The sequence below is a fragment of the Carassius auratus genome, chromosome 29 (genome assembly GCF_003368295.1).
Source record: "Carassius auratus strain Wakin chromosome 29, ASM336829v1, whole genome shotgun sequence".
Taxonomy (NCBI): Eukaryota; Metazoa; Chordata; class Actinopteri; order Cypriniformes; family Cyprinidae; genus Carassius; species Carassius auratus.
Genome location: NC_039271.1, coordinates 15,382,309 through 15,406,195, shown reverse-complemented (window position 1 = coordinate 15,406,195; position 23,887 = coordinate 15,382,309). Strand labels below are relative to the sequence as shown.

The window sequence follows — 23,887 nt, the reverse complement described above, 5'->3', positions numbered from 1 at the left end:
AAAAGGTTTGAAATATGTTTGAATAAGTGGTGTTGATGCACCTTTATGTTCCAGGATTTATCTTGTACTGGCATTGATTAAATGGATGGAGAACTGCTCCACGGGTTTATCTTAAACATACACTTCATTTATTCAACTGAGCTGCATGAAAAACATAAAATAAAGATGCTAAAATATGTTTACATCATTATGTTTATATCAGGTGGCTTATCAGATTTTTCAGCTTGCAGGTTACATAGTAACAAAAGTCATTTCCATGGACTCTGTGTTAAAGTCTGAAATGATAGTAGCCTTGTCTTAAAGCACAAATATTTATCAAGACAAACTTGGACAGGGTTCAAAAGAAAAGGCATTTCTGTTTTCCCTCGATAAGTAACAGTATTCCAGTTTTCTAAAGCTCTGTTTTATAGACAAGGATCAGGACACAGCAAGGAAATGTCACAATATGTTTATCTGAGAAACCGGAACTTACAGTTTGTTGGTGTCTCAGCGTGACTTCACCCTTAGATTCTTTCCTTCCTTTAATCACACCTAAAAATATTGTCTTTGATTCAGAAACTCAGACTGCGTTTAAGAGACGAGACAGACCTTCTATTAAATTATGGAGTGATGTGAACTCAAACAGAGCATTATATTGGCTTGAGTGTTGCTTATTTATAAGGATTACTTATAGCATTCATCACACTACATGCTAATTACAGGCTAGTACTGGGTATGAAATAAACTTTTAATAAGAAACTTGTGCATTTAGTGGCCATTAAAGGACAGGAAACCTTGCAGAGACAGATAAAACATCTCACTTTCTCTCTCTACACGCCCCTTTCCCCCTCTCTCTGTTCAGCTGATGATCTCTTAGCTGGTTCTGTCTTTCTCCTTATCTGTCTTCCTCTCTGTCTCTGTCACCTGCTCTCTCTAGACACGAGTTACTGGAAGAAGCCAGAAGAAAAGGGTTACCTTTTGCTCAATGGGACGGTCCTACTGTTGTTTCATGGTTGGAGGTGGGTCATGGTAATTTTTGGCAATGAAAAAAAAAAAGTATATATGCCTTAAATAATGCAAGGTATATGTGAAAGTGGGCAAGACACACCAAACTTATCAGCTAGGCTTATGAATAGTATCTGAGTAATGACATCCAATTACATCCATTTTCTGAAAGGAAGATAGATTTGACAGTTAGGTCTTGTGCATTCAGTTATTAAAAATAGTGACTGAATACACAACATGGTTTTTTCCCCGATTTACAATTTGGAGGACGCCAGTTGTGGTGTGTGATGTGAAAGTCTGGTAGTGTGATCCCTAGATGTAATAGTGTATTTCAGCCTTAAATGTACCATTTGTCTAAGTAATAACAATAACATTCCCCCAGTCATAGTTGTTATTACGCCCTTGTATTAGTATAATATGGAAGACAGGCATTTATGCATCATAATGACTCTGAGGAAATGTGTGATTTAATGGAGCCCTGGGGTGGTTTCCCTGGGATTTTGCTCCATATAATGGCACAGATTCTTTATTGTGAGGTTAAGCTAGCTCAGGGGATCTTTAATGGCAGCTAAATAAAGAGCTGTAACGACTGTATAAACAGTCTCAGATACTGAGATCAGTGTATCATAGAATGCAAGTTTTTAGTTGTTTTGTAGATGTAACGCAATGGCGCCATCTAGTTATGAAGCTGGGAAGATACAGCACAATAGTACATTTTCCTAAATCTAGTCGTTATAATACATTCTTTGTACTTTCAATTTTTTTATATACATGTTTAATCATGCTATATTGTGTGTGTTCAAAGCTGTGGCTTGGGATGCCAGCATGGTACGTTGCAGCTTGTCGTGCCAACGTAAAAAGCGGCGCTATCATGTCAGCCCTGTCGGACACCGAGATCAAGAGAGAGATCGGGATCAGCAACCCTCTGCACCGCCTCAAACTGCGCCTGGCCATCCAGGAGATGGTCTCGCTCACCAGCCCTTCAGCTCCCCCTACATCTAGAACCGTGAGTGCACACACACAAACACACTTGGTTTAATTGCTTTCTTTTCAGTAACATGCACTTAAAATGCTCAAAAACAAAACGTAATCATTTGATTGGCAAATACTGGGCTGCACCGGTCAACTGTATGTGTCAGTCACCAGTCACTAAACCGATTGTCATCATCAGCTGTTTTTAACCCATCTTCAGCTTTATTTTGTCCGGTTCTCATGGTAGAGTTCTGCATGGATCTGAGAAACTCGACAGCTGATCAGGCATTGTATCATGTAATGACACATTCCAGCGGGCAAACCGCTTCTCTCTGAAAGTTATTTTTATGTACTCCTTCTCAAAGCATCTCCTGATAAACTACTAACTACACAAACTCTGGAGCACATTGGATATTTTGTCAACACCCGGCCGCCTGAGACCGATTTCATAAAAGACTACTTTTGTCCAAAGATAAAAACATATCAAACATTTGAGCTCACTTTTTATTTTATTTAAAAGGACAGAGAGAAAAGAAAATTGCACGGTGTGTATGCAGCTTAAGGAATCAGCTCATTTTGTACATTAAAAGCATTTCCTGTTCCATCGGTTTGAGGTGCTTCCCCAGGTGCATAAAGTACACTGTATAAGTGTAGAGTTGGTCATTTGGGACAAAACTTTTGTCTCTCCTGACTTGTGCTTGCATGTTCAGCGTGCTTGTGCTCTCTGTATGCATGTTTGTCTCAGGGGGCGGGTCTTGCTAATGATCGGACTGTGATGCTGTAACACTATTGGCTTACAGTGCTGCTGCTCTTCTTCTTTAACACTGCTTGCCCTTCCTGTCGGATTCATCTCTGGGGCCGCCCACATAGCCGTCAGGTAATGTGTGGGTCACCCACGAGGAAATGGAGACACTTGCCGCCCCCTCCAAAACGGTCAGTCACCTCATCCTTTTGAACTCTAACAAAACTAAGGTTATTTTTTTCACATAATCCTTTGCTTACTCTTACTTTCCCTTTTTGCTAGTTTGTTTGTTTCACAGAATCAGGATGGAGCACGAACGTCGACATGAAATCAAAACCAGACACATTTACTATTGTAGGACACAGTCCTGATGTTATTATGCACAATTCAAGCAGCTCCTATTCTGAAATGTTTTTCCTTTGTTGGTCAAAAGAAATAACACCAAAAAATGAAATGTTACTCTTGGGATGTGTGACCTTGAGCATCAAAAAGCCTACTAAATGTAGAAATTCTTCAAATTATCTAAGTAAAATGAGTCGTGAATGCGGTTTCATGTCGACTGTGAGCTCTGGGTTTAGAAAGATTTCATCAATTCATGTCTGAATATATGTATATGTGCTTTTATTACATCTGGTGCTAATGGTCTTTAGTTGTGTGAACCAGCAGTGATAGAGGCCCAGAATTTCTGTTGAATAGCTCTGAAAAAACAAGGCGATACGGACGTAACATTCTCATGTAATCAGACAAAGAGAATAAAAGTAGCCTTGGGCCTCATAGAATCATCACGATTCACCCTCACCAGTGTAACAATCATGAGCGTAGAACAGAAGCGCGCAATTAAAGCGAACAAAAACATGTCATTTGTGATTGTGTTTGTGTGTGATGTATTGTTTGCACGTAGATGATTTGATAAAGTCATGCTCCATTTTTATTTTTTTTTAATCCTGTGAGCTGTTGCATAAAATGTTTAATAACGTTTAAACAGATGCATGTAGTTGACTCGTGTGATCATGTGCAACATGTGCTTTGAAAAGTTAACATGTACATAGCGTGACATTTTGCTGACGTAACACTGTTTCACTCGCTTTCTTGTGCCTTGACAGAAGTCGGAGTCAGAGGAGGGGAGCTGGTCACAGGTGAGACTGGAAAAGTCCACACAGATCTTGTTTATAATCCGTAGGCTACATAAAACAGCTCCTTTAATGGTTGTTAAAATGTTGCGTGTGTCATTCAGACGCTTGCATATGGGGACATGAACCACGAGTGGATTGGGAACGAGTGGCTGCCCAGTTTAGGTCTACCTCAGTACCGCAGCTACTTCATGGAGTGTTTGGTGGACGCGCGCATGCTGGACCACCTCACCAAGAAGGACCTCCGAGTGCATTTAAAAATGGTGGACAGCTTTCACAGGTTAGTAGTCCATTAATTTGATTTGACTGATTTAAATTAGTGCTGCAATGTAAAAGTATTAAGATGTACTAATTGGTGTTTAATCAAATTTGCAACAGAACCAGTCTGCAGTACGGCATCATGTGCCTGAAGAAGCTCAACTACGACAGGAAGGAGCTGGAGAGACGCAGAGAGAGCAGCCAGCAGGAGATAAGAGGTAGGCAGAAGCCACCTGGAGATGCTCCCTCCGGCCGGTGATATCCCAATGAACAAAAACACACGCTGTGACTTTTTGTTTAGACGTGCTGGTGTGGAGTAATGAGCGCGTGACCCGCTGGGTCCAGAGCATCGGTCTCCGTGACTACACCAACATCCTGCTAGAGAGCGGTGTGCACGGGGCGCTCATAGCACTCGACGATAACTTTGATTACAGCAGCCTGGCCCTGCTGCTACAGATCCCCAACCAAAACACTCAGGTCCCCATCCATCCACACACACATGCACTTTTAACAGTTACTACTGGTTTATTTTTAAGCTAATAATATTGAATTCATACATTTTTATCCTCCACAGGCTAGACAAATTCTGGAGAGAGAGTACAACAATCTGCTGGCACTGGGAACAGAGAGACAGTTAGATGAGGTGAAGCACAAGTTTGGAGCTCATTTAGATCTTATGTGTAAATTTGTCTTTGATCATTAGCATAATGAAAAACACAAACTTATGGAAGCTCATTTAAGTAAAACTGTACACTTCTCTACATTGAAATAGAGAATTTATCATGATGTATTTAAGCCATTTGGTGATTTTAACCAGCTATAGTTTTTATAGTATTTTGTTATAAAACAAAAATAAAATGGGAGAAAAAAAATGGAGGGAAAAGCTAGTTAGTTAAATCATTCCCTAATTTTAACTAACATCATTAATACAGAAAAGCTAAAGGTATATATGTGGTGTTATGTAATTTATTGCCGCAATAAGACAATGTAAAATGGCACTTTGGACTAATCTGCATCTTGGCAATCCGTAGTGCGACGAGAAAGACTTCCGAGGACCGTCATGGAGGAGGCAGTTTCCTCGGCGGGACATCCACGGGATCAGCATGATGCCCGGCTCAGCAGAGACCCTGCCCGCTGGCTTTCGCCTCACTGCCACCTCCGCACATTCACGCAGACTGCCACCAGAGGGTGAGACCGCACAGATATTCACAAACATGATCCAATGCTAGGGGCAAAATGCATTCATTTTATAGCAGTGTGAGACAGAAGCTATGTTTGGGATGGAATAGCAGCATTGCACTTTTTTTTTTTTTTTACAGTACGAGCAACATTATTCCTGGGCTTTAGTTAAAGGGTATATATATATGTGTATACATACAACTAGGAAAATACCATATTCTATGCTCTGAAATTAAAGACTGGGTAAACTGTCCCATTAATTAATATTTTGGCAAATACAGGACGTAATAATGGGGAATTTTATAAATGTATTTGTCAAAAGTGAAAAATAGTACGAGTAGCATGGTGGGACACTATTCCTAAACATAGCCAGTTACACACAGACTTCACCACATGACGGTCTGATAGATGTAACACACACACACACTGGGTTGACTCTGTTTCTGTTGTTTTTTTATGAACTGCTGCTGGGTAGTCCTTTATGAGGTGATGGACGGCAGTCCTGATGACATGTATTTGGACTGGTTTCAAGGTCAGATATGACAAAGTCCTCAACTGTGTGGTATTCCCGACCTCATCCCTACAGTGCAGTGTACTCATATCTCCTTAAATGGTCTCAGTGTGTCCTGTCCTCTCCGTTGGGTATTACTTGGTAATAACTGTGAAAAGGTGTCTTGCTTTTATGGTGTGTGAGTTTGGTCTTCTCTGTGTGCCAGTGGACTGATTGATTGATTTATCTTATCTTTTGTTGTTTGTTTCATTGGAAGAGAGGTGGCTAGTGATAGTTAGTGTCATGTAACTACAGTATGTGGACATAATAAATGTACTAAGGAAGACTAATAAGTTCTTCATAGAGTGAGTGATGTCATATGGCTGAAAGCATGACATCAGCACCTGTCCACTGGTAGTGGAAGTTTTTTTTTTTATTAGGATTATAACCGTTATGGCTGCATCATGGGCGCTGTGTAAAGTTCTTTTTGTGTGTTTTTTTTTTTTATGTAGAATGCATTTTATAGAGCTCTCTCAGTTGAGCTGGGTTGGTTGATATGACTGTGCAATCTGTGAGATGTCTATGTGGTTTGGTTCATTTGTTGAGAAAGATATTTTATGTAAGTCAGCCAACATTTAATAGTAGTAAATTGTTTAATTTTGTCTCATGTGGGTACCTTGAAGTTGTTGGCATGGAGTTTGTTGCTATGAAAGGAAAGAGAGTACCGTGCCCTATCTGCTTAGTGGAGTTATGGACATCAAGTCTAGCAGATCTTTTTATCTACTCTAAGGAAAGTTAGGGTTAAAATAGCCCCTCCTCTGCCATCCACAGCGTCACTTCAATCAACCCTCACAGTTTCTTATTCACAACATTGGCACCTATGCAGATGGCTATACCACCTCTTCACCAACAACTAATCCCACTAGCTACTTGATGCCTTGAATAACCACTGTTTCATTACTTATTCTTACCCCCACTGTTTATTGAAACCGTTTCATTGATATATTCCACTTTAACACTTCCGTGTGTGGATATTAACACTTACACTACACGATCCAGGAACATGTTGTACTTGATGAAATCATGCTCGTCATACATAGACACATATTTAGCTGACACTTTTATCCAAAGCAACTTACAGTTGCTATATGTATGTCAGAGGTCACACGTCTGGAGCAACTAGGGGTTAAGTGTCTTGCTCAGGGACACATTGGTGTTGGTGCAGTGGATTCGAACCCGGGTCTCTCACATCAAAGGCATGCGTCTTATCCACTGTGCCAACACCAATCCAGTACACACACATTTCACTGATGCTTTTATCCAAAGCGACTTACAATTGCTATATATGAGGTCACACGTCTCTGGAGCAACTAGGGGTTAAGTGTCTTGCTCAGGGACACATTGGTGTTGGTGCAGTGGATTTGAACCCAGGTCTCTCAGGTCAAAGGCATGTGTCTTATCCACTGCACCAACACCAACCCAGTACACACACACATATATACACATTTAGCTGACGGTTTTTATCCAAAGCAACTTAAAATTGCTATATATATATATGTCGCACGTCTCTGGAGCAACTAGGGGTTAAGTGTCTGGCTCAGGGACACATTGGTGTTGGTGCAGTGGATTTGAACCCGGGTCTCTCACATCAAAGGCATGTGTCTTATCCACTGCACCAACACCAACCCAGTACACACACACATATATACACATTTAGCTGATGGTTTTTATCCAAAGCAACTTAAAATTGCTATATATATGTTGCACGTCTCTGGAGCAACTAGGGGTTAAGTGTCTTGCTCAGGGACACATTGGTGTTGGTGCAGTGGATTTGAACCCGGGTCTCTCACATCAAAGGTATGCGTCTTATCCACTGCACCAACACCAACCCAGTACACACACACATATATACACATTTACCTGACGGTTTTTATACAAAGCGACTTAAAATTGCTATATATTTAAGAGGTCGCATGTCTCTGGAGCAACTAGGGGTTAAGTGTTTTGCTCAGGGACACATTGGTGTTGGTGCAGTGGATTCAAACCATGGTCTTTCACATCAAAGGCATGTGTCTTATCCACTGCGCCAACACCAACCGCACACACACCTCTAACGCTTTTTATCCAAAGCAACTTAAAATTGCTATATATATATATGTCAGAGGTCGCATGTCTCTGGAGCAACTAGGGGTTAAGTGTCTTGCTCAGGGACACATTGGTGTAGTGGATTCGAACCCGAGTCTCTCACATCAAATGCATGTGTCTTATCCACTGCGCCAACACCAACCCATATATAAGACAGACATGTTCCTGCATCAACATCTTCTGATGATGCTGGATCAACATTATAGTGCAAAAATATATACTTAAACCAATCCCTACCCATAATTTATTCCCAAATCAGTGGGAAATGATAGCTGATTGACAAGGGTGTAGAAGCACCTAACTCTGGTTGGAAGCCTAAAACAGATCTTTTCTGAGAAGTTATATCTCAATTCTGATTGGTTGATTGGAATGTTGTTCCAGGATCAACAAGGATGTTGATCAAGTAACATGTTGTACTTGGTGAAATCACGCTCTCCATATACATATACATATACATATACACACACACACACACACATCACGATGAATTGATTTGCCAGTACTAATTTCCATATCTGGAAACCTTGAGTCTGTCAATTAACTACATTAACAAAACTCAATGGTCACTTTAATAAGGATGGATGGATATACAGACAAATTACCACCAAAACTTAACTAACTGAATATTTTTGTTTCCATTCAGTTGGCCCATCGGCAATACAGCGTCTGGACAGCTCCACTGTGAGGACCTACTCTTGCTGAGAGAACATGAATACTATTAAGCTGTGAGTCTCTTACACACACTTGCTGTGCTAACTCAAATCATTTTCAGCCTTCGTATGTTTGCTTGCTAAACTACATCACTGCCCCATCTCCTCTGCAAAATAAACTCCAACAATGCTTCATGGATATTCATATTAACAACATACTCAAATCCCTTGAATGCTCACTCTAATGCACAAGCATTTACACCATCCAAACTGAACTTTACAATCAAATGAGCCACATCTGCAGACAAACAGCCATTACATTACACTCGCTACTACATGTAGCTACACTACTCAGACCGCTACAAGTCATCTAGACGCTTCACAGATAGATTAAAAAAAAAATGAATGAGGTACTCTCACCTTAAATGAAACAAACCCTGGCGGTGTTTGTCATAACATCATACACTCTTTTCTGTGTGACCTTTCTTTCAGAGTCATACCTTCAAGTTGGCCTAAACAAACTATTCTGATGAGTCACACTGCCAAGAGAACGACAGAAGCCTGTGGAGGACAGGGCGAGGAGGTCTCCTCCAGATGAGCCGAGGCCACGGCCCGGGTGTCCACCGCAGATGCCGACGCGCTCTCACTCTTTCTTGTCTTTTACACCACGCAGCTCCTTCGGCTTAAGTACTGTGTATTTCTATTACAGGGGATGTTAGGTTCAACTGTAAATCACTATAAATAAAGCTGTTTTATATATAAATATATATATATATATATATATACACACACATGTCTGTATAAAAAGAAATAACATTCAGAGTCTGTGCACATCGCGTCTTTTAACATGGTTTTAAACAATGCTGCTGTTCTTTTTTTTCCCCCTACACCCAAGTGATGCTTTTGAAATGCTGTCAATTTTCAATCATTCATCCGTTTTGAGGCATGTTGCAGTCCGCCGACTGGAAGCTCCTCACCCAAAAGCTGTATGTTCCAGTTACTCGCTCGTACCTCTTTGGAGCCCCGGTGTACATCTACTCCAGGTCCAGGTCTGACCTTAACCTGTAAGAAATGCACCTAGGCCTACTCAACAAATAAGTCAAACATGTAACATCACATATTTCTATGTGAAAACAAATATTCATCATGAACTAAAATAATATCACCTGGGTCTTCATTTGTCCATCGTAAATTCATCAGCTGGATTGTGAAAAGCAAGTACCATATACTAGTTCAGAAAGTTATTTGGCAACACGGACCGCTGGTCTTGGAGCACAAAACACAAAACAAAACAAAACACAACCAGGCGTGGTCTCTTGCCACACCTGTTGCCATTTGTTCCATGGCAGATCAGCTGGCCTCGTCTCGAGAGCGTCCGATCGGCTCCTGTTAGAATAATTGGCTAAAGGACAGGCTAGATTGTAGTGAACATATACTTACTTGCTGTGACTGACTCTTGTTTCTGTTTGAGATGCAGGGGACGTCTGTTGTACAGCCCTTCGCCTCCTGTCTTTAGATTATTTCAAACACTTCAATGCGTCCCAGTTTTGCACGTTCAGAGTCCATTTTTTATTTATTACTGATTGTATTTTGGTCAAAACTATGTGGTGATCAAACAACTTTTCATTTTCAATAAAAAGTACAGTCCAATAGGTTTGCTTTATTACAATCATTGTCACAAATGTTTTTCCAATGCATCCCTTCATCTACACTAGTGCTACAATACATGACATTTCACCTCAAGTCAATCAATTGACTGACTAATTCATAGTTTAGAGTGTTGCAATGCGAATCTCTCAAAAACTGTCAACAGTGTGTGCAGCTTATATTTTAAGAGTTACAAGAAGGAAAATAACAAAGAAGCCCATTTTTACAATGACTACATACAATTAGGCCTGTCACGATAACACATTTTGCTGGATGATAAATTGTTCGCGATAAACGATAATATTGTTGCTCTAAGACCAGTTTCAACTAATATAATGAGAATGGCATAATAATGCAGGTATACCTTTTCAAAGATCAATAAACTTTTATTTTATTCTATGGCAGATTCCGAGCAAGAAATACTAACATGTTGACTTTGTGTGGCTTAAAATTAATTCATTTTGTATGTTTGTTATGTTATATTGTGTTTATTTGCCAGTTAGGGATTCTCATATTGACCATTTAACCGTTAACCGAAAGTAAACATTTTGACCGATGAAGGGGCCGTTCACATATCACGTCTTTTAGGCGCTCAAGTTCATTATTTCAAATGTGGTATGCGCGCTCATAATGGAAGAGACGCGGTCGCAACATGCTCATTTTTTCCAGGCCCGTCTGCACCACATCTAGTTAAAAACATCTCAGCTTTTCAGAGTGACACAAGCATAGCAGGCCATGTGTCAAGAACCAACTCAATCAGCTTCCTTCGGGGTGAAATTCCCCACTGTTTTTGAAAAATGGGGTGCACCAAAACACTGCCGAGTTCTTTTACTTTTTTGTAAATAAATCTGGTAGCAGGAGTTACAGCAAGGGTTTTTCCACGCGTTTTTAGGTGCGATATGTGAATGGTCTCTAAAACTATCAGTTAAAAGTTGTTTTGTTGCATGGTAATATATATATATATATATATATATATATATATATATATATATATATATATATATATATATATATATATATATATATATATATATACACACACACATATACATATATACATACATACATATACATACATACATATGTGTGTGTGTGGGTTAACTCACTGGTCGCATTGACACGCAACCACACGCCTACAGACATATTTAGCTGAGCAAGCCAAATGAAGTGAACGATAAGTAGGCCCATTTCAACAGAAAGTTGAAAAATACTGTTGAAATATAAATACTTGCAAAATATGCTATGCGGTATTAAAATAAAGCAGTAGTGCAAGTACAATGTAATATAACTGGAGATGCAAACATCCAGAAGCAAATAAAAAAGCGCTTCCCAAAGCTGGTCACTATAGCGAGACATCTCTTTACTGCCGGGACATCTGTGCCATCGGAGAGGGTGTTTTCTACCGCGGGCTGTCCACAGACTAACCCCACAGCATGACATGTTAAATTTTGTAAATAAAAATTGAAAAAAGAAAATTATCGAGCTCATTTTTTAAAATCATGCGATTAATTGATTTATCGACAATCGTGACAGGTCTACAAGTAAAAAAAAAAAAATTCCTTCAGCTGTCCAAGTATAAAATGTTAATAATGTCAATAGAATGTTTTAAAATTCTAAAATTTAAACATTGGCACAATTGTTGGTGCTTTGACGAATGGGGGGCGGGGTACAAAAACTATTATAAAATACAATATAAAAACATCCTTCATTTGATTTTCTTTCAAAAAATGTATATACTTGTTTTTTTATTTGGATATCAGGTGGGTCAAATAAATATGAACTAGAAATTTTCGAAACATTCACAAAGTCAAACTCTTAATTTTTTTGTTATCTAAATATGTTGACTACTGCCTATATTTGGTCTAAGTTTTTCAAAAACATTAACAAGTGGAAATGATCATTTTAAAGCATATGAATAACATCACATTAGGGAGGAAGGGTGTTTAGCGAGAGTGAGTGAGTGAGTGAGTGAGTGTGTGTGTGTGTGTGTGTGTGTAATGCGCAGATCCACATCTGGTTGTATATTATTTACCAGGTGCTTTCACAGTTTCTCTCAACACCTTCTCAATGTCCTTAAAGACCTCAGGATCTTCTATGGTGGGACTGATCTATGAATTTAAAAATCAGATACATGCAAATTAGAAAGTTTTACTATAATGTTTTGACTGAAGCTGAAGATTTGCAGGTGTCCTTAAAGAAAAAACCTTATAAAAAAAAATAGGGCTTAATTTTTAGCAATTAGTCGACTAATTGCACATTTACCGTATTTTTCAGACTATAAGTCGCACCTGAGTATAAGTCGCATCAGTCCAAAAATATGTCATGATGAGGAAAAAAACATATAAGTCGCACTGGACTATAAGTCGCATTTATTTAGAACCAAGAACCAAGAGAAAACATTACCGTCTACAGCCGCGAGAGGGCGCTCTATGTCTTCAGTGTAGACTACAGGAGCACTGAGCAGCATAGAGCGCCCTCTCGTGGCTGGAGACTGTAATGTCTTCTCTGGTTCATGTCTCTTAGTTTATTTCTCTTGGTTCATGTCAAATTAATTTTGATAAATAAGTAGCACCTGACTATAAGTCGCAGGACCAGCCAAACTATGAAAACAAGTGTGACTTGTAATCCAGAAGATACGGTACATTAATAAACCATATAACTCATAATAATGAGCCTTTTTAGCCTATAGCCTATCAGCACTCAAGCACATGCATAAAACTTCACAGTTAACCGTCAGAAGTGATCATGAATGCATCAGGGGAAAAAAAAACATCAAGACGACTGCCTTAACATTATAATAATTAATTGATAGTGTTTTCTATATTTCTGGCTGCAGCGATCTCCACAGTGGACATGCATGTTTCATACGGATTACATAATCTGAAAATCATTTAAAACTAGACAATTAACTTTCTATAGATATATTTTAACTGTCACTGAGGCAAACAGAGTTTTGGTGCCTTATTTAATTTGTTTTATTATTTCACGGAGACCTAATAATTTTTGCGTTGCTTATTTTACAAAAGCACAACAATTCTGTTGTTGTTGTTGTGAATACACATAAATACAAGTTTACCTTTTACAGATTCTAAAGATGTATTACTCTGGATGAGCATTTAAATGCAATGAGTTAAATGCAAATAATCACAGTGGCGCCTCCAAGTGAACTGTCATGCAATGAGTGCGCTACTATTCAGCTTCCGCACTCTGCACAAACACTTCAATAGCACACATTTTTCTAGGTTAGCGTTAAAATGAGAGGCCATGTAATGTTGCTGCTAATTACATGTTTCAGATAAGATAAAAAAATGTCCGATGTACTGTAATTACCATATAGACCAGCTGTTAATAATCTGTCCATCACGGACTTTATGACTTCACCACTTCCTGTGGAATTTTTTTCCCGCAAGTAAAGTATTTTGATTGACTAAGGCTCTTTTAATCGACTAACGGTTAATCGACTATCGGGGGCAGCCCTATAAAAAATACCTTAAAAAAATACCTTATAAGGCTTCTGGTTCACCAGGTTTGCAAGAGACGATCGTGGAATTTTTCCTGAGCGGGTTTTGGGAAGAGCTTTGACAAAGACCACCTTCTTAAAAGCTGCTACTGGCCCAATGGTGTCCCTCACCAATTTCACCGTCTCGTTCACCAGCACATCATCACGCTTTCGACAGTCTGCAAACAAATATACATCCTTATTTGTGTTTACGGCACTTTATACAAAATAGGGACACTATTTATAGGGACGCATCCCTTTACTCCATTCAAGCCATTTGATCCCATGTTACCTGATAACTGATACTTAAATCACACATTAAAATTAACGAAGCATTAAAACATACATTTTTCTTAACATTCTAATATGCTAATTTGGTTATAAGTTATTGTTGCTTAGTTATTAATTAAAGTTTTTTCTTATTATTAATGTTGAAATGCTTTTTGCTGCTTAAATTTTAAAGTTAAACTTTAAGCATCATCAGTTTATTAGAATAATTTCTGAAAACTCATGTGACAAAAAGGGTTTTCGTTGAAGTGCCTTGGTTATTTTGTAAAACACTGTTCTATCAGCATGGTATAGCCAAAACTCAAATTCCTTCAAATTGTGAATGATGATTATTTCTGAAAAAATCTAGTGTACATAAAGTGTTTTTATTTTAATCTCCACTGTGTGTGTGTGTGTGTGTGTGTGTATAAAAGTGCAAAAGAGCCACTAGTATTTTGAATTTTAAAATGGTTTTAAAGTCAGTTTTTTCTATCTTTTACTGTAGTGTGTCAGTAGGAAATACCAGTTTACATTTCCAAACATTATTTTCGCCATTAATAGTAATAATCCATTGAGATTTTTGTTTGCACAAGGCTATTGTCAAACTTTTGGTCTGTACTATATACAGTATTGTTCAAAATAATAGCAGTACAATGTGACTAACCAGAATAATCAAGGTTTTTAGTATATTTTTTTATTGCTACGTGGCAAACAAGTTACCAGTAGGTTCAGTAGATTCTCAGAAAACAAATGAGACCCAGCATTCATGATATGCACGCTCTTAAGGCTGTGCAATTGGGCAATTAGTTGAATTAGTTGAAAGGGGTGTGTTCAAAAAAATAGCAGTGTGGCATTCAATCACTGAGGTCATCAATTTTGTGAAGAAACAGGTGTGAATCAGGTGGCCCCTATTTAAGGATGAAGCCAACACTTGTTGAACATGCATTTGAAAGCTGAGGAAAATGGGTCGTTCAAGACATTGTTCAGAAGAACAGCGTACTTTGATTAAAAAGTTGATTAGAGAGGGGAAAACCTATAAAGAGGTGCAAAAAATGATAGGCTGTTCAGCTAAAATGATCTCCAATGCCTTAAAATGGAGAGCAAAACCAGAGAGACGTGGAAGAAAACGGAAGACAACCATCAAAATGGATAGAAGAATAACCAGAATGGCAAAGGCTCAGCCAATGATCACCTCCAGGATGATCAAAGACAGTCTGGAGTTACCTGTAAGTACTGTGACAGTTAGAAGACGTCTGTGTGAAGCTAATCTATTTTCAAGAATCCCCCACAAAGTCCCTCTGTTAAAAAAAAGGCATGTGCAGAAGAGGTTACAATTTGCCAAAGAACACATCAACTGGCCTAAAGAGAAATGGAGGAACATTTTGTGGACTGATGAGAGTAAAATTGTTCTTTTTGGGTTCAAGGGCCACAGGCAGTTTGTGAGACGACCCCCAAACTCTGAATTCAAGCCACAGTACACAGTGAAGACAGTGAAGCATGGAGGTGCAAGCATCATGATATGGGCATGTTTCTCCTACTATGGTGTTGGGCCTATTTATCGCATACCAGGGATCATGGATCAGTTTGCATATGTTAAAATACTTGAAGAGGTCATGTTGCCCTATGCTGAAGAGGACATGCCCTTGAAATGGTTGTTTCAACAAGACAATGACCCAAAACACACTAGTAAACGGGCAAAGTCTTGGTTCCAAACCAACAAAATTAATGTTATGGAGTGGCCAGCCCAATCTCCAGACCTTAATCCAATTGAGAACTTGTGGGGTGATATCAAAAATGCTGTTTCTGAAGCAAAACCAAGAAATGTGAATGAATTGTGGAATGTTGTTAAAGAATCATGGAGTGGAATAACAGCTGAGAGGTGCCACAAGTTGGTTGACTCCATGCCACACAGATGTCAAGCAGTTTTAAAAAACTGTGGTCATACAACTAAATATTAGTTTAGTGATTCACAGGATTGCTAAATCCCAGAAAAAAAAATGTTTGTACAAAATAGTTTTGAGTTTGTACAGTCAAAGGTAGACACTGCTATTTTTTTGAACACACCCCTTTCAACTAATTGCCCAATTGCACAGCCTTAAGAGCGTGCGTATCATGAATGCTGGGTCTTGTTTGTTTTCTGACAATCTACTGAACCTACTGGTAACTTGTTTGCCACGTAGCAATAAAAAATATACTAAAAACCTTGATTATTCTGGTTAGTCACATTGTACTGCTATTATTTTGAACAATACTGTATATATATATATATATATATATATATATATATATATATATATATATATATACACACATTTTTTTTTTCCTTTCTCTTTCTGCATTCCTCACCATTTCTGAGCACACACAAAGCCAGCGGCACGTGTCCCTTCAGAGGGTCCTCCTGGCCCACCACAGCACAGTCCACCACAGCAGGGTGCAGCAGGACAGACTGAAGGACAAACACCAAACACACACACAAAAAAAGATAAGGTTTCTTTGGTACAGCAATAACAAAGATGCTTGAGATTATTATTATTTGTGTCATGAGCGAGACACTTCCTCTCCTCGCACCTCTTCGAGGGCACCGGTGGACAGCCTGTGACCCGCCACGTTGATGACGTCATCGGACCGAGACATGATGTACAAGAAGTCCTCCTCATCCACAAAACCTGCATCCATGGTGTCATAGTAACCCTAAGAGGGAGTGCAATAAAAACACTTTTCAATACAGTATAGTTGTATATATAGAGTAGTCCAAACTCTGGCTATGCTAGTGATATTAAAAACTACTACTACCACAGAAATTAAGGAAGATCATTTACAAGCATTTTTTGTTTCACCCATGCATGTACACTGCCGCAAAAAAGTGCAAATAATGTTTTTGAAAGAAGTTTCTTAGGTTCACCAAGGTCGTATTTATTCACATTTATTATTATTATGTTGAAAAGAGTTGTACTTTTTAATTTTTGTGAAAATCTTGATACATATTTTCCTTCGATTAATAGATAATAAACTGCATTTATATGAAATGCAATTCAATTCGATCATTTCAATGTCCTTTCTGTTTAAAAGTACTAATTTATTTTTTTATTCTTACAAACTTGAGTTTACTTTGGCTTCCCCAAAAGGAAGCACAGCTGCTTTCAACTCTGATAACAAGAAATGTTTCCTGAGCAGCAAATCAGCATATTAAAATGTCATTGTAGGAATAAATTACATTTTAAAATACATGAAAATAGAAAATACTTTTTAAATTGAAGTAATTTTTCACAATATTACTATTTTTACTGTATTATTTCGCCACATAAATGCAGCCATGGTGAGCATAGGAGACTTTTTTTCAAAAACATTACCAATCTTACTTATTCCAGACTTTTGCCCAGTAGTGTTTGGACGTGAATGTCACTGAACTCTTACAGGGAACTTGGTGAAGTACAGCTCCTTAAACAGCGTCTGATTCTGCCAGAGACTGAGAGCTGCCCCCGGAGGCAGAGGAAGCCTGATGAGAGAAGAAAAAGAGAAAAAGAATTCAAGATGTGACCTTGCTCTTCTTTGAACCATCAAAGAACAGGATGTTTTCAACCTTTCAAGGTCAGGGAATGCTTTATGTATGAATATAAATGATAATATTCAGAGGAACAAAAAACAAAAAAGTGTGGGGGGGGGGGGCTTTCTTGGATGGAAAAAGTTTAGGAATAGCAAAAAAAAAATTTTTAGGATTGTCGAAACTAAACATTAAATTAGCTTTTTACTCAAAAAGACAATTCTGTCATTATTTACTGAAAAATAAACAGTATGTGCAAGATAAACAGCTATTTGATATCCTGCCTGGACCTCCTGAATGTGTTTATGCATAAAACAGTTTTAGAAGCCACAATTTCTTTTTAATCCGAGCATGTATCCGGCAGGCTTTGAACGTGCTTTGATTAAAATCAAATCTATCAGAGAACAGAAATGACAAGAAAACAAGCATCTAGGAGATTAGCTGCCTCTGTGTGTCAACGGCTTAGACGGGTATTGTACCTGAAGAAAGGCTGAAAGAACACACAATACGCTCTTCTGTAAGCAGACGGTGTGAGACGAGACCCCATTAGTCATTCCGCTCAGGCTCGGCTTAATGTCCGAGTACAAAGACTGAGATTTTAACATCAGATGTGTGATGAAAAGATTCTCTTCTGCTCTGGCTTTGTGTCAGTAACTCTTTTATTGCATGGAGAAGATGGTGAGCAGATTGAAGAGGAAAGCAGAGAAAAGGAACGTTATTTTGTGAAGATCAAACACGGCGCAGACCTGGATGGGGTTTTGCTTCAATAAAGTCCTTATTTGCTAGTAATATGCATGCAAATAAGCAACCAGTTAATAGTGAGAACTGGTCCTTAAAATAAAGTGCTATAGTTTATGTGACACTGCAATTATTTCCAAATGTGTAAAATAATGCAAATATTTACACTAAAATAATGCCTTGTGTTTTTCATGATCATGAAGCAATATTAGAACATATATTTCAAGTTGGTCCAGTCAATGCATAAGTGCAATCCAAAGCAGCTCTTCTTTGTGAAAAGGTGTCTAAACTTTTGTACTGGTAAAGTATAAAGCCCCATTTGGTCTTTTATAAAAAAAAGACTTTCTGAAATCGGTTTGGCACATTCACTCCCTCTCTGACATTTAAAGAGGTGACTTTTTTTTTTTTTTAAGTCAACATCAAACAGCATTCATCAACCCATTTTACTGTGCTTATGCAATGCATTTCTGAGGATCCTTCAAAAAATGTGACATTGGAGTTGATGTATTCATCTGAAACTGTCTGGACTGTGAAACATGCTCTCTATTATGGCAGGTGGTTGAAAGCAAGAGCCTGGTAATGTCAATGGGTTTAACTTGATATATTTTGATGCAATCATAAATTGTGTGTTAGGAAAGTAAATGGGGCCCATTTTCATTTTATGCTCATTTAAGCAGTAACAATCATGCTCCAGTTAGGATACCTTGATGCATCTTGACATGTATCGCTCAGCCCTAAAAAGAGAGTATGTCAGAGCAGTGGACAAATACACTAAACTATTTACAGCTATGCAGGTTCATCTCTAGCCTGATCGTATTAACATGCTCTATTCCTCACAACTTTCTGCCCCTGTTCTACTGTCTTTATCAATAAAAATAAAAAACTAAAAGAGGAAAGGATTAAAATAACTCACTTTACCACAATATTTCCCAGAGTCCTTGGTTTCACCTGTTGCATTTCATCATCGATCACTGTCACTATGAGACAAAGATGAAGAGCTTTTAATTACTTCAGTCATTTATTGAAACATCCACCTAAAAATTGGAATTCTAATACAAAATAAGAAAGAGTTTGTAATAAATAAATGAGTTGTGCACAAGCATGCCAATGTAGTGGAATCTCACCATTATATCCGGGCACGGCTTTGCCGGCTGTACCAGCAGGAGGAGAGCGTGAGCAGCCCAGACCAACACAAGACGCAGTGATGGAAGAGCCACTTTCTACAACAGAGAGAAACCACCACAGTGATCAGAGCTGCAGAAGCAGGTCATTCACAATCAAGCATTGATGTCACAAACATAAAGCTTATGACCGCCTATATTTGCATTAGTATTTATTTTACAGCAACTTTGAAGGGGTCTAGCTACTCATTTCACATGCAAAGAGGTTGACCAATCAGAAAAGAGGTCAGTAACCTATAGAAATCTTAAAGGTGCAGTAACCTGGTTAATTTTGAGGGTCAGGGAGAGGATAGAAAATGAGGATCTAAAATCCGAACATTACATGAAAAACTAATCACACTGAATATCTATAACTGAAAAATGGAAATTAATCAATTAAGTAAACAGTAATATTAGATTAGTAAAATAGCAAATATTAAATGAAAAATGGAAATGTGAAAGAAAATGAATTTGAAAATAAGAAATATTTTAAAAAGCCAATTTAAAATATTTATAAAACCGTATGTTAATTATACCAAAATAACACTGGAACAATTAATCTATTTGAATGTTTTGCTCTTTTTATATCGTAGTGGTTAATTGATCAAAATGTCATAACTTGATCTTCCAGTGAAACGGCAAACTTGACTTATCCAATAATTTAGATTGCTTAAACCCCACCCCTTTCTTACAATCCACTGCGAGACTACATTCAGATCTTCCTCCATCCAATCAGCAACTGGTGAATTGAGTCACATCCCTCTTTATTTCTCTTATTTTTACATTTGGATTTAGATTAATTAGTTCCTTGGACATTGATCCCAAAACAGAATCTGTTACATCACCACACCCTGACAGCAAGCAGTTTCGGTCCAGATTCGGCCCACATCTGGCCCGCATGGATTTCATGCAGGCCAGATGTGGGCCAGATCTGGGCCGACACTATGTTGCTGTCTGGGCATGATGTTTAGTTCAACATATTTATAGCTAGTCACCTCATATAACATCCAGTTTAATGACAGACGTTTCAAGAAAACTCTACCACCCCCATTTAGTACTAAAGTTTGTTACTATCACAACAATGCAACAACGCATATTAAATATGTACTGTGCAACACTGCCCCAGCATTCACACCTGCATTTATGCACTTGCATAAATTACATGACTGGCTTAAACATCATCATCAAAAGTTACAAATACTTCACAATCATTAGACGACAGCACGACGCAGGGCGTAGCATTCACAAATAAAACAGGGACTTATTCGTCATCTGTCTCAGACCAGATGCCACAGGAGAGCTGTGAACAGCAAGAAGAGAGAGACAGAGAGAGCGAGCGAGCAAGTGATGAAGAGTGAGCGAGAGTAACTGGTCAAAAGAGAGAGAGCAGGAAAGTGAGAAAACTGTTGGCATCACAGTGTGGCACCACGAGTCTGTCTGCCGCTGCTGCCATATGAGAGAAATGCACGGGTGACACACGGCGTGTAGACACACACACAGAGCGGGAAAGTGTGTCTGAACATTCACCGATTAGCATTTAGGACATTTATGTGCACCATGTCGCTCCAAACTCGTATGACTTTCTTGAAATTCGAAAGAATGAGCAGGTCATTCATTTCCATGAAATTATAATGCACGGGGACTGGGTCTAAACATGGAAAATCACTTTAAAAGCTAGGCTGAATCTCAATATGCCTACTACTCTGCTATTAGGCAAAAAGTAGGTGAAAAATTGTATTCATGTCCAAATTCATAGTATTCTTAAAACAGCAGGTGAAAATTCTGAAGTGCAGATCATGGACACTTTACTATCCCATGAGGCCATGGGAGAGGATTTTTGAATGTCAGTGAAGTGACGCAACTGACGCTGGTAGGTCACATGACAATGACGATGAGTATGTACGTAGCCGTCTGGATAACATTTATACTAAACACATTCATAGTGTATTGGTCATTCATACTTTCTTCACAGTCATGTAAAATAGTAAGTACTTCTTCAAAAGAAGTGCATCCTCCGAGAGTAAGCCATTATGGGCTGTTCACACAGCATTCTTGCATTTAAAAATGCAAGATGTAGGGCAGTGCACTGATAAAACACACAAAGCCCAGAAACACGTAATTTAAAAGCTGTACTCATTTTAACTTCAGTGCCGCATTTTTTGATTGCCTTGACAAAAGACGTGAGGCGCAATGGTAATAAAAATTTTTCAGGACGTCTAGCATGTTTACTTCATCACATATTAATAGTGGTCCAGTTGAAGGAATGTTTTCTGCACTTGCATGTGTTGTGAAATTTTTTTTTTTTGAAAGACAGCATAATATCAGCCAATAAATTAATAGATTTATCTCCAAAATATAAATAATTATCAATGTCTTTGAAACTTATCTGGCCAAATTCAAATTTATTTACTTTTTTTAATCCTATGGAGTCGATTAACGCGTATACACGTTATGAGGCATTTTCTCCTGATAACCTCAAAAAGAACTAAAATTACACTTTCAGTTTTCATCTTACAGATAAGAGAAATACATCAATCGAATCTGGAAAGGGTCTACTTTTTTTGTACACAGACATAAAACTTTGTGCACTTCTAAAATAAAGATAACAAACAAGGTGTGCTGTTTGCAGCCTTTGTCTCCGGTGATCTTCATTTACAAACACATCATTAAAATGAACTGTAACTCCGTAAATACTCAACGAAGAGACATGAGAAAGCCTAACATGTCTTCTTTTAAACTAAACAAGTGCTCCCAAAAACAAACATTCTGTGATTAAGTAATTCATAAGAAACAACTCAATGTCTATTTTTCACGTCTCCCTTCATTATCTTCTAATGTGACCATGCCCCCGCGCTGAACGTGCTATTCAGATTCTAATGTTTCACTGAAAGTGCGCGGCTTGAATACGCCCATAACATAACACAATGCAGCGAGACTGTTCAAGTTCTTTTATTTTACTGTTTGCTTTGTGATGAGCGGAATAAGACATGAATCACCCCAAAAAGATGTGATGTGGTTGAGGATTTGAGATTTGGATTTGGAAAAAAAGAATGAAGTGCTTAATTCAGCAGAGATCATAAACATGAGTAAGTCTCTTTTTATTTATTTATATACTTGTAGTGGTTTTCACATAACGTGTAAACATTTTACTAGTTAGACTTTTTCCAAACTATAATTACTGACTAAATGTATAATCAAGTGAAACAATATGAAGTTTCAATAACAATATACAATACTAAACCATTCAAAAGCTTGATGTAAATAATATAAATGTAACAAATAAATGTAACTGTAACAAATGTAACAAACAATGCTGTTCTTTCCATTCCCCCCCCCCTTAAAAACCTGATTTTTTTATCAGCTCTTTTCAACATTATTAATAACAACAATAATGATAATAATAATAACAATAAATGTTTTTTTGTAGAAAATAAGATTGTTAAAAGGATTTCTGAAGGATTGTGTAACTGGAGTAATGATGCAAAAACTTCAGTTTGAAAGTCAGCTTTGATTGTTCCTAATAAACTGTTTAACTACTCCCCCAAGTGGATATTAAATTATGTTGTGGGATAATTAAATATATTCTAAATTAACTACAAACATAAAATTATATACATTTATTTTGTCCCCACATTCCTTCTTGTAACTCTTCCCTCTCAGTGACACAGCTGACTGAGAGGCTCATTATGCAGCTCATTATGCGGGCCTTTGTCTTCTCAGGTGTAAATCACAATGATATTCATGACAGTTGACACCTACTCGCATAATGTAAATCAATATATTGTTTTCTGTAAGTGAGTAAAACAAGATGATTTTCACATAATTTAGATAGATAAATTCTAGGCTATAAGCTCCAGTTCTCAAAAGTCCCGGGAACCAATGTTCTGTATGTGTTTTATGGCCTTATTCAAGTGATTTAACATTTTTAGTTTTTCACTAACCACTAATTTTTTTCCCCTCAAAAACACAATTATGTACATGCTGCTCACATATTATTATAGGCCAGTTTGTGCTGATTACAGTGAGATTAGACTTTACCCATTTAGATATTTATAAGAAACTGAAAAAAAGCACAAATGTCGGGGCATGACAAAACTTCTCCAGGCCCCAAAAATACCCTTAGACTCCAGAGGGTTAATGTGGATTATATTAGTACACTAATACGTTTTAGGGGGCTTTAGTGGTGGATAAGACTTGCACACTATACTTCACATCTTCTGAAGCCGTTCTATAGCTTTCTGTTACAAACATACCACCATTTAAGTCACTAATTATTTTTGTTATTTTTTTTGTGAGTACTGATAAAATACAACATGTTTAATTGTAAGGGTCAGAGATAGGATGGAAAACGTCTCCGGTTACTATCGTAACCTCGGTTCCCTGAGGCGCGAAAATTACATCAGAATCACGACTGAACGCTAGCACAGCTGATCAAACAGCGACCACGGCGGCTAACGTAATGTCTCGTTCCCGCCTCTCAGGGAA

At 38.0% G+C, this 23,887-nt stretch overlaps 2 protein-coding genes across 5 annotated transcripts in view; one reads left to right on the top strand and one right to left on the bottom strand.

The window, feature by feature from the left end:
- The window catches only part of ppfia2 (PTPRF interacting protein alpha 2), a 149,888-nt gene extending 139,686 nt beyond the window's left edge, over positions 1 to 10,202 (top strand). For 3 of the 4 annotated variants that reach the window (XM_026209834.1, XM_026209833.1, XM_026209835.1), the window contains 11 exons: positions 917 to 998; positions 1,790 to 1,990; positions 2,827 to 2,889; positions 3,802 to 3,834; positions 3,933 to 4,108; positions 4,207 to 4,304; positions 4,388 to 4,563; positions 4,661 to 4,729; positions 5,118 to 5,274; positions 8,544 to 8,625; positions 9,043 to 10,202. In XM_026209834.1, coding sequence (XP_026065619.1) covers positions 917 to 998; positions 1,790 to 1,990; positions 2,827 to 2,889; positions 3,802 to 3,834; positions 3,933 to 4,108; positions 4,207 to 4,304; positions 4,388 to 4,563; positions 4,661 to 4,729; positions 5,118 to 5,274; positions 8,544 to 8,602 — 1,114 coding nt within the window. In that variant the 3' untranslated portion in view covers positions 8,603 to 8,625; positions 9,043 to 10,202. Of the gene's footprint in view, positions 1 to 916; positions 999 to 1,789; positions 1,991 to 2,826; positions 2,890 to 3,801; positions 3,835 to 3,932; positions 4,109 to 4,206; positions 4,305 to 4,387; positions 4,564 to 4,660; positions 4,730 to 5,117; positions 5,275 to 5,740; positions 5,798 to 8,543; positions 8,626 to 9,042 lie in introns of all 4 variants that reach the window. The other variant, XM_026209831.1, reaches the window with a different exon arrangement.
- Positions 10,191 to 23,887, bottom strand: part of acss3 (acyl-CoA synthetase short chain family member 3) — a 43,190-nt gene continuing 29,493 nt past the window's right edge. Inside the window, exons 10-16 of the mRNA XM_026209836.1 lie at positions 19,367 to 19,462; positions 19,156 to 19,219; positions 17,378 to 17,459; positions 16,532 to 16,654; positions 16,310 to 16,409; positions 13,700 to 13,875; positions 10,191 to 12,305 (exon numbers count right to left, since the gene is read on the bottom strand). Of these exons, the coding sequence (XP_026065621.1) occupies positions 12,222 to 12,305; positions 13,700 to 13,875; positions 16,310 to 16,409; positions 16,532 to 16,654; positions 17,378 to 17,459; positions 19,156 to 19,219; positions 19,367 to 19,462 (725 nt within the window). The 3' untranslated portion in view covers positions 10,191 to 12,221. The remainder of the gene's footprint in view (positions 12,306 to 13,699; positions 13,876 to 16,309; positions 16,410 to 16,531; positions 16,655 to 17,377; positions 17,460 to 19,155; positions 19,220 to 19,366; positions 19,463 to 23,887) is intronic.